The following is a 14,255-nucleotide window of genomic DNA, read 5'->3' on the forward strand; positions in this document are numbered from 1 at the left end:
CTGTCTCTATACCTTAAAATAAACTTACCATAAGAATTACAGACCCTTAATTTCTTTGTAAGTGGGCAAACTTACAAAACCAGCGGTGGATTAATAAATATTTTCCCCATTGTATGACTAACAACATCAAGCATAATCAAACACTTCCATGAGTGAGAAACAGCCCACATGCTGCTTCATGCTTCAAGTTCAGTGGTGAGATAGCGACAAAGACCCTTTTTTAATGTAGTCTCCCACATCCATAGAAACATGAAAATGGCTGGAGAGTATATGCGATTACACTCCTCTGGGAAAAAACTGCACAAAATTGATAAAAGTGACATATGATGCTGAACTTTATATTTAACAATAAAAGCAATATGCTACACCATTTTCAGATGACCTTACGATTTTGTAGGTTTATACAACCATTTCCTCACTATAAATTGTTAACTCTTGAAAGATTTTCTCAGTACTTGGACAGATTGATATTGTTCTTGGATGGTGTTCTAAATGTTCTCTGACTCAATGGGGGGAAAAAAGGACAGTCGGCCGAGTCAGTAAAAATTCAAATGGCAATACAATTAAGAACACTATTCTAATCCAGTCCATATTCTGTTTTTAATTCTGTAAATCCCTGAGGTATAAAAGCCTTCAAGACACTAAGGTCTTGAAAGAACATCAAAAAATTTCCTCAGTGTAAAAAAATGAATGCGTCTTTAGTTTTACAAACTTGATGCAACTTAAAACATTTAAATCATGCACAAATGTCTACATGAGTTCTAATCTCACATTCAAATTCACATTCCCACACACTGTTCTACTTAAAAGTCTTATACTCTAGTTAACCACCACTGGCTTGTGATCCACTCACCAGGGTACAGTTGCAGGTATAGTGTTTCGGTCCCACTGATACAGCACCGTGTTTCTTTACTGAAGTGGTTTCAGCTGCACTGGCTGTACCAATGCAGTCTAATGACTTGCCATTCGTCTCTTTTACTACCTGTTAATTTATCCTCAGTGCTACAACACAACTTCTCTCATCATTCCAGGTCCAGTATGCCCTCTGAGAGGGCGTCTATAGCTTTGGAGGCAGCTGAGGAGGAGCTTCTCGGTCCCAAGTCCATGAACATATGAGGGATCTCACTTCCAAAGTACATCTTACTATTAGCTGCTATTGCCTTAAATTTCATCAGCTGGAGATATTCAGGGGTCAGCTTCAGCTGTGAGGAGAGGAGATTCACTTAACAATGAGCACAGTATTGATGGGGTGCAGATGTACTAGAAGCTTACCTTGTTGGCCTCTGCTGCTCTCTGTGCGGTGTAAAACTCTGCATCTGCTTTTGCTTTCTGCCTAGCAAGGAAAGCGCTGTCTATAACATCATAGACACAAATAGGAAAGCAAAATGAACACAACAGAAACCACAGCAACATTCAAAGCTGTGTAATGAGGGATTGTTAAAACCATTTAAACCCATCCTAAGCATCCAATTTCACTCTTATGATTAGGAATACATTAAGGCGATTTGCCGATTAAACCTCAGCATCTCCTATCATTCTACCATTACTCATGTCTGTGACATAATCCTTCAGAAATCATACTAATATATGCTGATTAGGAAACATTTCTTATTGTCAATGTTGAGAATGGTTGTGCTGTTCGCTAATTTTGTGAAAACTGATGCATTATTTTTATGAATTTTTTTATTAAAAAAGTAAATAAAAAAAAAAGAATAATAATAATACAGCATTTATTTCCACAGAATCTTTTTGTAACTTTATAAATGTCTTTACTGTCACTTTTTATCAATTTAATTGCTGAATATCAGTATTTAATTATTTTTAAAAAGGGGTCATTTGATGCGATTTCAAAATGTGCCTTTCTCTTTGAAGTGTTAAAAGATCTTGGTGAATAAAAAAGATCTGTGAAGTTGAAAAGACTAAAGTCTCAAATCCAAAGAAATTTTTTATAAAAGTTACTCGTTTACAACCCTCTAAAATGGCTTGTTCTTACACGTCCCCACATTCGGTCAATCACAGCGTGCTGGATAGCTGGCCAATCCCAGCACACCTCACTTTTCAGAGAGATGAGCCTTGTGAAAACGACATTTCAGAAGGCGGGGAGAAACAATAATGTATGTTACCTTAAACTGCATGAACACATTTCACTACAACAAATACAAAAAATTATGTTCTTTTTAGAAGCATCATATGACCCCTATAAAAGAATCTACTGCACCCAAGCTTTTGAATACGACTTTTGTATGAGATTATAATTTATTTATGAACCAGGTACTGAATAAAATACTATGAGGTAATTTCTTCCAAACATTTACTGTTCATTTTGACAATTCTTTTATATTTTGATAAGTTCAGTGCCCAAATACCCCATATGTTCAATCAAGGCTGTTTTCATTTTCCTGCACTGCTGTCTAGGATTTCAGAGGGCACATAAAAACACATTCACCTACCTTCAATTTCTGAGATCTTTTTCTCTGTTTCTTTTTCCATAACTTTCTGTCCAAATTTTATTTCAGCTACCTGAGCCACCTTCTCTGCCTCTGCACACATTAAAAAAAAACATAGTTTTACTTTTATATAAACTGCAGCTTCATCAAAATCTGACTCACAAGACCAAACCAGCTCCTCAGTCTGAATACTAAGAAGACCATCTTTGTTCACCAATGACAGCCTTTTTCCTCTCGGTCTCTGCTTCTTTCTCTACAACCTTCTGAGTCTGAGCTGCAATCAGTAACTTCGTTCTCTCACTCTCCCTAAGAGAGAGAAAGACACACACACACACATATATAGACACACACAGTAGTGACATATTCTTTTTCAATTAAGTATAAGTATTGACAATTTTCTCACATAACACCAAAATACAGTTTTACAGAAATAGAATGACAAGAATGTAAGCTCTAACCAGGGTCCAAAATTAAAACTCACCATGAACCATATGTGAATACAATGCTACTTGCCAGTTGGCTGGTATCTTTATTAGGAACTACAACATACATTTAGTTGAACTTATGGAAGTGGCAAGTGATTCAAACACACAGAAAAACACAAATGCAGAAAATACAAACTTTTCTAATATATCCTTAACCACATTTTACCTCATTGTTAACTATTATTATCCAATTAGTTGGACATATATGTGTAATATTCCTCAAAGTTAATTACCAAAGCAAACATGGGGGGGGGGGGGGAATGTGGTGAATCACATTTGACAGGGACTGGCTCATTTTTGTAGTACACTAATTTGCAAGATTATGCAAGAAAATAATTATTTGTAATAGAGACAAAATATTTAAACCATGGCCAATAAGAAACATTTATTACCCAGTCCACTGATTGCTTGGAGGTGTTAAGTTAATTTTGGACCCTTGTAGCAAAATCATATCATAAACATCTTTTACACACGAAATGCAAGACGTTCTCATAAACCCACATTAGTTCATAGTTCCTGCGAATGCTTTCTGGAATGTTTGGCTTGGTGACACGGACCGCCTGCTTAGGGAGACGAACAGAAAAAAGATAAAGGAAATTGAAAAGAGATGTGAAAAGACAGACAGACACAAACATTGCTTGTGCTAGTTAACAAAAATCTAATTAGATCTTTGACTTTAACTCTTTCCCCACCTTTGATGAGTTATCTCATCATTTAGAAGACAACGCTTCCCCGCCATTGACAAGTTTTTACGGCTTTTCGTGTTTTCACCCTAATACACTCGGGGGCGCATCTTCTAAACGAGTACAAAAATGTTGATCCAGGAAGTGGTATATGTCTGTTCAAGCTTTGGAGGTAATGATGGAAGCAATTTACTGGATTTATGCTTTGATAATCATACTGAATATTATCCAGGTGCAGTTTTTGACAAAAACTTCAGCTGATTCACTGATTTTCTCAGCTTTTTGCTCAAAATTATGCATTTTTATTAGGGATGGGCGATATACAGTATCGCATGCGATTGTAATGCTCATTTCGTCAGTAAAGCCAGTTCCCTGATTAGTGCTAAATCGCCATCGCCTGCTTTCAAATGGAGAGCCATTTAATAGACAGAACCGTAGAGCACTGACAAGCTACGCAATATCACGTTCATTATCGCAGATGAATCGCCTTCTGGAGTATTACTTCTGGAGTATACTCGATGATACTATACTGGAGTCCATCAAATTTGAATGGAAATCATCAAAAATGCGGGTAGGGAAAGAGTTAAAAAGACAGAGCAATCTTCTCCCAAAAAGACCTTGTTACGCAACATCTTTTTTTTTTTTTGCTGGAAGAGCCATGGGAAAGGAGTTAAAACAGCGGGATGCATGAGTGCACACAAAACCAACATAAGCACTGATCTCAGTGGAAAATGAGTAAATATGGTCAAATACTCCTGATGTGAATAAGCTCAATGTCCATAACGTGAATGACACATTAGGCACAAAAGCTTACATAATTCAGGCCACCAGGAAACGTGAATCAGTTTACTGATGATCTGAGTGTCATCTCAATGAGCTGACGGCTTGCATATTTTTAGTGCTTCCAGAACAATGGAAATGTACTGTCTGCACAGCTAATTATGGGGAAGGCTGTCTTAAGAGTCTTCACTTGAATCTGTAAAAACTTTGTCCAGCACCAAAGGGATTTGGCTGAAGGAAACCTGCCAAACCAAAGCTAAATAAAGAAAGACAAACACATGCACTTATACACAAAGAACTTAAATGCCACATCATATCTTAGGTCTAATGGTTTCCTGAATTTGAAAGAACGCTTAACATATAAACCTGAAGAAAACAGAATGCTGACAAGAATGTAACTCACAGGAATGGAACAGAGAATAGAATGCATAGAATGGAAATCTAAGCTGAGTCCCACCTGAATGATGAGTCCGGGGGCCATGCTGGTGAGATCCTGCTGCAGCGTGAGCTTAAGATTCTCATCTATTTGATCTAATAAACAACAGGCCACTTAAAGAACAACAGGTGAACAAAGAAATGACACACCTAACTTTTTGCATTCTCTTTGCACAACATCAAGTGCATATAAAAAGCACTTGAGAAGCTTATGCCACTAACAACATGTCAAGCATCTTCACATTACCACTAGAGGGCTTTGACTACCCTCACAACATTGTGAAGCACATTCATGGACCAAATCTAATGCTATTATGGTCTCACTCTAAAAAAATTCTCGAAATGTATTTCTACAAATTCAAAGTAATAGCTAAAAGAAGTTATTTGAAGGAGTTATTTTCTGATTCCTAAACTTTTCTTGTTAAGCCAGTGTCTTTACATTTTAGCAGGGACAAATCTGCATAAAATGATTCAAATATTAAGGCACATCACTTACCGAATAGACCTATGTAGACCTCCTGAAGTGTGTGCACACTACAGAACTGATTCAGCTCATGGTGTACCTTGTTGAAAAGCAGAGCCTTGTCGTAGTCGGCAGTGAAGTTTCTCACAATGCCATAAACTGCAGTAGAGTAGACAATGATGTTAAGATAGAGATGAATAGGGCACATAAAATAAATAACAGTCATAGTCTGGGTCGTTGCTAAAAATCATGGGGAGCAGGATAAAACAACTACTGGAGAGCAGGCTATGCCAAAGGGCTCTTAGTGGGCCCTCGCACATTACAGGGCCCAGGGAAATGTTCATCCCTAACAGCCTTTTTAGTGGATCTACAGTACATTATAAATGACAAAATAGTATTTTTACCTGCTGAGGGAACAAGATAGTTTACCACCTCAATGCGATCAAAGTAGATCATCACACCTCCACTGCAAAGCAAAAAAACATGTTGACATATGAATGAGTGTAAAAATCTACTCCAGAAAGCAAAAACGATAAAGGAAATCCACACAGGGTCTCTTCTAAAAACATGTGTCTGAAATGATCTTTAATACAAAACTGACAATCTGTTTCATTGAACGTATCGTAGTTTGCCCTCAACTCTCAAGTGTCTGCTCATAAATTATGTTCTAACTAGGGCTGAAACGACTCGAGTAACTAGATTACAAAAAATGATCGAGGCAAATTCCTCTGCCTCGAAGCCTCTTTTAATTTATTTTAAATCTCACGTCAGGTTCTTTCACAATGATTTTTTTTAATGTGACAACGCGTTTACGTCACCCACAAAGCGGAAGGAGACACAATCACTGCGTCCGAAATCGCATACTGCAAGGAGTCATATGGAATTACATTTGTTTCAATAATAATGAACGAAACTTTATAAAACTGAACGTAACTTTTTCAGAAAATATAAAAAATATGGCATTACAAAAGAAGAAAAAAACTATGAAAAAGAAAAAAAATGAACTCAGTCGCACAAATTTAACAGGCTCTTCAAATATACTTCATTCTTTGTTAAAGTTTTTCAAAGATTTGTTTTCGCTAATCGTGGATTCTGAATTCATTGCCACAGATTTCACTTATGGTTCTCTCGTGGGGGCGGGCTTAACAGTGATCTGCTCTGATTGGATAGTGAGCTTTTGATGGACAGGTGCTCTCTGACCAGGAAGTACAGACGCCACTCAGTGGCGCGCATATTGGAAAGCTCTCGTGATTGTGATTTGTATTACTAAATATGTAAATAATATTTGACCTTCGATCGTCTCAGTCTGTAAAGATGAGCTCTTGTCCTTCAAGGCAGCCTGAAGTAAGCTTGTGTTACTGAATGACAATAATAACCCGCAACAAACTGTTGCACACTGTAACATTAAAAACTTGTATCGATGTTATTGGTTACTTCAGTAACACAAGCTTACTTCAAGCTGCCTTGAAGGACAAGAGGATGAGGAAGATGATGCCGCTCCGTGTCTCCTGAGAGCTCATCTTTACTGAGACGATCGAAGGTCAAATATTATTCATATATTTAGTAACACAAGGCATGACGTATTGCATACAAATCCCAGCGAGAGCTTTTTTTTTCTTTTTCTATTTTTATTGTTATTTATTTATTAATAACGAATAAAAAGAGGGCCAAAATCTAAACAAAATTAAACAAGGAGATCAAAGGCAGAGCAAATTAGACACTGAGATTACATTCAAATAGTTTTCCATTTCTTTTATGGAAACAGAGAAGACAGGTTTTCAGTTGGAGAATTTGCATTTGTGAATGTGAAATTTGTTTAGGATTTTTTTTAATTAATAACAAAACTGTTATTTTCGTTTGTGGGGTCAGAGTCATAAAACCCAAATATAATGTTTTTCATATGTACTGAGATGCCTGGCAAAATCTTACACTTGACAAACACACCAATATCATCCCAAAGTTTCTGAGTGTAGTGACATGACTAAAATAAGTTTCTTCAGAACTCGAACAAAACGAGCATTTAAGATCAATGTCATATTTAAATCTTTGTATACACTTCTTTACAGGGTAGAACCTGTATATGAGCTTAAAATAAATGTCTTTCACTTTGACTGTGAAAAATATTTTTTTGCGGTAGAGACCAGATTTAATCACTGCGAGAGCTTTACAATATGCGCGCCACTGAGTGGCGTCTGTCCCGGTCAGAGAGCACCTATCCATCAAAAGCTCACTATCCAATCAGAGTAGATCACTGTTAAGCCCGCCCCCACACGAGAGGTTTGTGTCAAAACACCAAACCAAAAACTGCGAAACGTATGCGAAATCTGTGGCAATGAATTCAGAATACACGATTAGTGAAAATGAATCTTTGAAAAAGATTAACAAAGAATGAAACATATTTGAAGAGCATGTTAAATTTGTGCGACATAGTTAATTTTTTTTCATTTTCATAGTGTTTTTCTCTAGGTCTCTCACTGTCGTTTGTGCCTACGGGCCGAACGGCAATGCAGAGTACCCAGCCTTCTTGGAGTCACTGGGAGGGGTGCTGGAAAGTGCTTCGACTGGGGACTCCGTCGTTTTACTGGGGGACTTCAACGGCCACGTGGGCAACGACAGTGACACCTGGAGGGGCGTGATTGGGAGGAACGGCCCCCCTGATCTGAACCCGAGCGGTGTTCAGTTATTGGACTTCTGTGCTAGTTACAGCTTGTCCATAAGAACACCATGTTCAAGCATAAGGGTGTCCATCAGTACACGTGGCACCAGGACACCCTAGGCCGTAGGTCGATGATCGACTTTGTGGTCGTTTCATCCGACCTCCGGCCGTATGTCTTGGACACTTGGGTGAAGAGAGGGGCGGAGCTGTCAACCGATCACCACCTGGTGGTGAGTTGGATCCGATGGCGGGAGAGGAAGCTGGACAGACTCGGCAGACCCAAACGTACTGTGAGGGTCTGCTGGGAACGTTTGGCCGAGTCTCATGTCAGAGAGATCTTCAACTCCCACCTCCGGCAGAGCTTCGACCGGATCCCGAGGGAGGCTGGAGATATTGAGTCCGAGTGGACCATGTTCTCCACCTCCATTGTCGAAGCGGCCGCTCGGAGCTGTGGCCGTAAGGTTTCCGGTGCCTGTCGAGGCGGCAATCCCCGAACCCGGTGGTGGACACCGGAAGTAAGGGATGCCGTCAAGCTGAAGAAGGAGTCCTATCGGGCCTGGTTGGCTTGTGGGACTCCAGAGGCAGCTGACAGGTACCGGCAGGCCAAGCGGACTACAGCCCGGGTGGTTGTGGAGGCAAAAACTCGGGCCTGGGAGGAGTTCGGTGAGGCCATGGAGAAGGAGTATCGGTCAGCCTCGAAGAGATTCTGGCAAACCGTCCGGCGCCTCAGGAGAGGGAAGCAGTGCCCTACCAACGCTGTTTACAGTAGAGGTGGGGAGCTGTTGACCTCAACTGGGGATGTCGTTGGACGGTGGAAGGAATACTTCGAGGATCTCCTCAATCCCGCTGTCACGTCTTCCATTGAGGAAGCAGAGGCTGAGGGCTCAGATGTGGACTCGTCCATAACCCAAGCTGAAGTCACCGAGGTAGTCAAGAAACTCCTCGGTGGCAAGGCACCGGGGGTGGATGAGATCCGCCCTGAGTACCTCAAGTCTCTGGATGTTGTGGGGCTGTCTTGGCTGACACGCCTCTGCAGCATCGCGTGGCAGTCGGGGACGGTGCCTCTGGGATGGCAGACCGGGGTGGTGGTCCCTCTTTTTAAGAAGGGGGACCGGAGGGTGTGTTCCAACTACAGGGGGATCACACTTCTCAGCCTCCCTGGGAAAGTCTATGCCAGGGTACTGGAGAGGAGAATCCGGCCGATAGTAGAACCTCGGATTCAGGAGGAACAGTGTGGTTTTCGTCCAGGCCGTGGAACACTGGACCAGCTCTATACCCTCTACAGGGTGCTGGAGGGTTCATGGGAGTATGCCCAACCAGTCCACATGTGCTTTGTGGATTTGGAGAAGGCATTCGACTGTGTCCCTCGCGGCGGCCTGTGGAGGGTTCTCCGGGAGTATGGGGTCCGGGGCCCTTTGCTAAGGGCTATCCGGTCCCTGTACGAACGGAGCAGGAGCTTGGTTCGTATTGCCAGCTGTAAGTCAGACTTGTTCCCGGTGCGTGTTGGACTCCGGCAGGGCTGCCCTTTGTCGCCGGTTCTGTTCATGATTTTTATGGACAGAATTTCTAGGCGCAGCCAGGGGCCGGAGGGGGTCAGGTTTGGTGACAACACGATTTCGTCTCTGCTCTTTGCGGATGATGTTGTCGTGTTGGCCTCATCAGGCCAGGACCTTCAGCATGCACTGGGACGGTTTGCAGCCGAGTGTGAAGCGGATGGGATGAGAATCAGCACCTCCAAATCCGAGGCCATGGTCCTCAGTCGGAAAAGGGTGGCTTGCCCACTTCAGGTTGGTGGAGAGTTCCTGCCTCAAGTGGAGGAGTTTAAGTATCTTGGGGTCTTGTTCACGAGTGAGGGAAGGATGGAACGGGAGATTGACAGACGGATCGGTGCAGCTTCTGCAGTAATGCGGTCGATGTACCGGTCTGTCGTGGTGAAGAAAGAGCTGAGCCGCAAGGCGAAGCTCTCGATTTACCCGTCAATCTACGTTCCTACTCTCACCTATGGTCATGAGCTTTGGGTCATGACCGAAAGGACAAGATCCCGGATACAGGCGGCCGAAATGTGCTTTCTCCGCAGGGTGGCTGGGCGATCCCTTAGAGATAGGGTGAGAAGCTCAGTCACCCGGGAGGAGCTCAGAGTAGAGCCGCTGCTCCTCCACATCGAGAGGGGTCAGCTGAGGTGGCTCGGGCATCTGTTCCGGATGCCTCCTGGACGCCTTCCCGGGAAGGTGTTCCGGGCACATCCCACTGGGAGGAGACCCCGGGGGAGACCTAGGACATGCTGGAGAGACTATGTCTCCCGGCTGGCCTGGGAACGCCTCGGTGTCCCCCCAGAAGAGCTGGCGGAAGTGTCTAGGGAGAGGGAAGTCTGTGGTTCTCTGCTTAGACTGCTGCCCCCGCGACCCGGCCCCGGATAAGCGGTAGAAGATGGATGGATGGATGGATAATCAAAAACAGGTCATTGCACACATCAAATCACGATATGGACTAATATATGTAAATATTAAGCTGGAACAGTCGATTTAAATAGGAATCCTGCATGTTCTTCGTGTCTCTGTTAATGAATGGAGCAGAAGCGCGTCTTCATTCATTAAACACACAGAAGCGCGCGTGACGCTCCGGTGATTTCAGCGTCTTTCCTCTCACTAATACACGTGAACACATGAGGAACATCTCCAGAACTGCAATGAGAGTCACTTCATGAGCATTTGACCGTTTGATTTGCGTAAAACTAGCGTCACATCACATACACAGAACTGTAAAGGTAACGTCAACCCGTCAAAATAAAATTCCGATTAAAGACTATTGTTCAGCAGAATGTACATAGCCTACTACTAAAAAAAATCCAACATTATTTTTTTAAGGTTTAATCACACAACATTTCTTCCATGTTTTATTTTTAATAGTAAATCCCCTTTGTTTACCAAAAAGTTAAGTTAATTTTCAATAATTAAAAGATAAATTAAATTAATGATTTATGTGTTTAATGTGCATCTTAGAAAATGCTTTATTTAAAACTTTATTGTCATTGTTCACAGTACAAGTACATACAGAGAAACAATGGGTAATAATTAAATGTTTATTTTTGATGTATGCATTGCATTCTATGCATTTAAAAAATAAATACAAAAAATTCTAAAAAAGGAAACTTAGTTGTTAATTTTAAGAGACCCAGGAGTCTTATTTTCTCTTGCATAATTAATATTGCACTTTAATTAAAGCAAAAACACATTTTACCCGATTACTCAATTAATCGATGGAATTTTGGTAGAATACTCGATTACTAAAATATTCGATAGCTACAGCCCTAGTTCTAACACAAAGTTGCAAACTTCAGTCTAGGATTCTCCTGACCTGCTGTGTTTACAGTCTTTAAACTTTTGCAAAAAACAAACTCTATATGATGTTGGCTAGACAGAAATGCAGGTAAGAGTTCACCAAACTTGAATTTGGTATGAAGCAACAGAGGAAACCGAATGCCAACACTAATGTAGCTCTCACCATAATTTTGCATGCATCTGAATGGAACACAAAGTCTATTGTGACTGCACTTTATAGAAGATATGATATATGAACAATTTACCTTACCTTGTGCCGCATGGAACATTCTTTACTTCATCTGTTTGTAGGGTTGTCTTTACAAAATGAGAAAGGATGCAATTAGAAAAACTATGAAGTTTAATTATACATATAAAGTCTGTCATTTACCTGTACGGACTTGAATGAAGTAATGAACGGCAGCATCAGATGAAAGCCAGGACCACTGGTGATGGTCAGCAGAGCTCCACCTCTGAGAGAAGAGAAGCACACATCTATAGTACAAAGTAGCATGCACTGCAGCATAAACTTGGTTCTGGAAGCAGATTATTGGAAAATGTTAAGGAACTGACCTGTAGTAAACACCCACATGTCCTTCTTCAATCTTATGAAGAGCAGAAAACACTGCGGCTCCTCCTATGGCGAGGATCACAGAGGCAACAGCTCCCAATGTCATTCTGAACAAGAAAGAAATGTGTTAACCAAAATATGTTAACCTATTAACCCCACCCTCAAGCCATACAAGATGTAGGCCAGATGAGTTTGTTTCTTCATCTGAACAGATTTGGAGAAATTAAGCATGACGTCAACACTGGATCCTCCTCTGCAGTGAATGGGTGCCATCAGAAATAGAGTCTAAACAACAGCAACTACAAAAAAAACTACAATAATCCACAAGTAATCCAAACAACTCCAGTCACCAATTAGCATCTTGTGAAGAAGAAAGTTGCATGTCTGTAATAGATAATTCACCCTTAAGACATTTTAACCTCAAACCATTGCTTTCAGCTAAATATACGAGTTCTCTCTCCAGAATATTACTTTCTCCAGTTAAAAAGTTGTCTTGAAAGTAAAACGCCTTATCTGATTTGATATGATTTATTTCTTACAAACACACAAATTTTGACTACACAAGATGTTAAATAATTTTGTGTACTGGAGTCCTGTAGATAACTTGTGGATAATTGTGATGTTTTTTATCAGCTGGTTGAAACTCTCATTCTTGCGGCACCCATTCACTGAAGAGGATCCATTGGTGAAAAATTGATGTATTGCTCAATTTCTTCAAATTTGTTGCGATGAAGAAATCGCTGAAATCGCATGTCATATTTCAGCAAATTTTCATTTTTGGTTAAACTTATCCTAACATCTCCATAAATGTAAACATTTTAACATGTAAAGTAGCGTGTCAGATTTATTGTTCACTTATTTATCCCAAAACAACTTAATAATAGTTATTAACCATTCTTAATACATGTCATGTTTTACTGTAGTCTGCTGAACTATTCAAAACAACCTGGAGTGGTTGCTGGTCCTTGCCAATTTTCCAGCCTGGTCAATATCTGTTGATGATTAGAAGAACCATTATTTATTTGTGTGCGTGTGTGTGTGTGTGTGTGTGTGTATGTGTATTTGCATTTATTCATTTAGCTGACGCTTTTATCCAAAGCGACTTACAATTGCTATATATGTCAGAGGTCGCACGCCTCTGGAGCAACTAGAGGTTAAGTGTCTTGCTCAGGGACACATTGTGTTTGTTTGTTTTATGGTTAACAGCTAAACAACATTATTAGTGTGAAACCCAGGGAAAAGTACAGTCGTTAGAGCTCATGACAGATTGAGAGAGCATGTGAAACACTGATATTGATGTGACTTTGCTGCTAAGAGGATTGAGAAAACCAAGCACAAAGACCGGCATGCAACTGTCCACTTCATTGACCGTGTAGGCTATTATTTAAAAATATCACAAACGAAAACCTCAGTTTTGTGAACCAGCACTACAGGGTGCATTCCAGGGTTTTAGAGACAGAATAACAAACAGTAACTTTTACACTATTTTTCGTTAAATGCATGACTTGAGTGACCAGAAGTTGCCGCCGGATGACGGTTATATTTTCGCTTCACACAAACTAATCTTTCCAGTTCTGTAAATGTGTTACTGTTATGTCAAAATAACATAATAACACAATAACATTCTCCCGGCGAAAATATGCAATCTTACCGATAGAAAACATGACTTGCTAGCTTAAAGATGTGTATACAGACAAAATACATTAGATAGCCTGTCAACTCCACATCACAACACGGAAAAAAAATACTTTGTGGATGAATACGAACAAACGGAGATGTTACCTAAGTACGTACTGTAACTCCTTCCAGATGGCCGGTAGACACCTGCGATCGATGAGGAAAATACAGCGACGCTCTTCTGCGTCTGACGTCACTACAGTTTAACCTAATTTTCCGCTGTTGTTAGAGCATCACACCGTTAGATGGCGACAAATACCTTTTTATAAAAACAGGATCGGCGCTGACCCTGATTCATTTGCCTTGGTGTTATTTGAATAGTAATTATAAACTGTTGTAGCATTTATTGCAGCTATTTTGAATTTTTATTACAGCTATTTTGAATTTTTATTTCATATTTAGTTTTTTTAATTGTAGTTCTTCAGCGTTTTACTATTTACATTTTACGTTCATTGTTTCCTATATTTACATTTTTATTTCAGCTTTTTTCAGTTATCTGAAATTATATTTAGAAGTTTGAGTTTTAGTTAAAAAATAACAACACTGTTTTGCCTGTAAAGGTAATCACAGAAGGAAATTACAGTAATACAAAGCCACGAATGAGGGCTACAGCAAGCATAATTTTTTTTTTTTTAACTGCAGTTTCCTTTTAAGTTCTGCTGGTCTAAGAAACATCTTGGGAAGCAGAACTACATCTGTAGTTGGTCACCATGCATTCCAAAGATTTATGTTCATCAAATA

The 14,255-nt window shown here is 40.4% G+C and overlaps 1 protein-coding gene across 2 annotated transcripts; it reads right to left on the reverse strand.

Annotated features, from left to right (window-relative positions):
• Window positions 1–955: 955 nt before the first annotated feature.
• On the reverse strand, window positions 956–14,125 carry LOC132141210 (erlin-2). Of its 2 annotated transcripts, XM_059550529.1 has the most exons (13): window positions 13,620–14,125; window positions 12,784–12,829; window positions 11,840–11,944; window positions 11,658–11,739; window positions 11,538–11,584; window positions 5,698–5,759; window positions 5,327–5,452; window positions 4,853–4,926; window positions 3,434–3,492; window positions 2,662–2,753; window positions 2,451–2,540; window positions 1,273–1,352; window positions 956–1,202 (listed from the first exon to the last, which is right to left on the reverse strand). In XM_059550529.1, the coding sequence occupies exons 3-13, from the start codon at window positions 11,941–11,943 to the stop codon at window positions 1,023–1,025; spliced, it is 996 nt and encodes a 331-aa protein (XP_059406512.1). In that variant the 5' UTR covers window position 11,944; window positions 12,784–12,829; window positions 13,620–14,125; the 3' UTR covers window positions 956–1,022. The 2 variants fall into 2 exon arrangements, with proteins under 2 accessions (XP_059406512.1, XP_059406511.1); XM_059550528.1 differs by lacking the exon at window positions 12,784–12,829.
• Between the last annotated feature and the right edge of the window lie 130 nt (window positions 14,126–14,255).

This window comes from Carassius carassius, chromosome 5, assembly GCF_963082965.1.
Source record: "Carassius carassius chromosome 5, fCarCar2.1, whole genome shotgun sequence".
In the NCBI taxonomy this organism is placed as follows: domain Eukaryota; kingdom Metazoa; phylum Chordata; class Actinopteri; order Cypriniformes; family Cyprinidae; genus Carassius; species Carassius carassius.

Coding starts and splice junctions, on each gene's coding strand:
- LOC132141210 (XM_059550528.1), bottom strand. CDS start 11,943: ATGACATTGGGAGCTGTTGCCTCTGTGATCCTCGCCATAGGAGGAGCC. Junction 4,927..5,326: donor GGTCTACATAGGTCTATTCG/GTAAGTGATGTG, acceptor GTTGTTTATTAG/ATCAAATAGATGAGAATCTT. Junction 1,353..2,450: donor AAAGATCTCAGAAATTGAAG/GTAGGTGAATGT, acceptor ATGATGTTATAG/ACAGCGCTTTCCTTGCTAGG.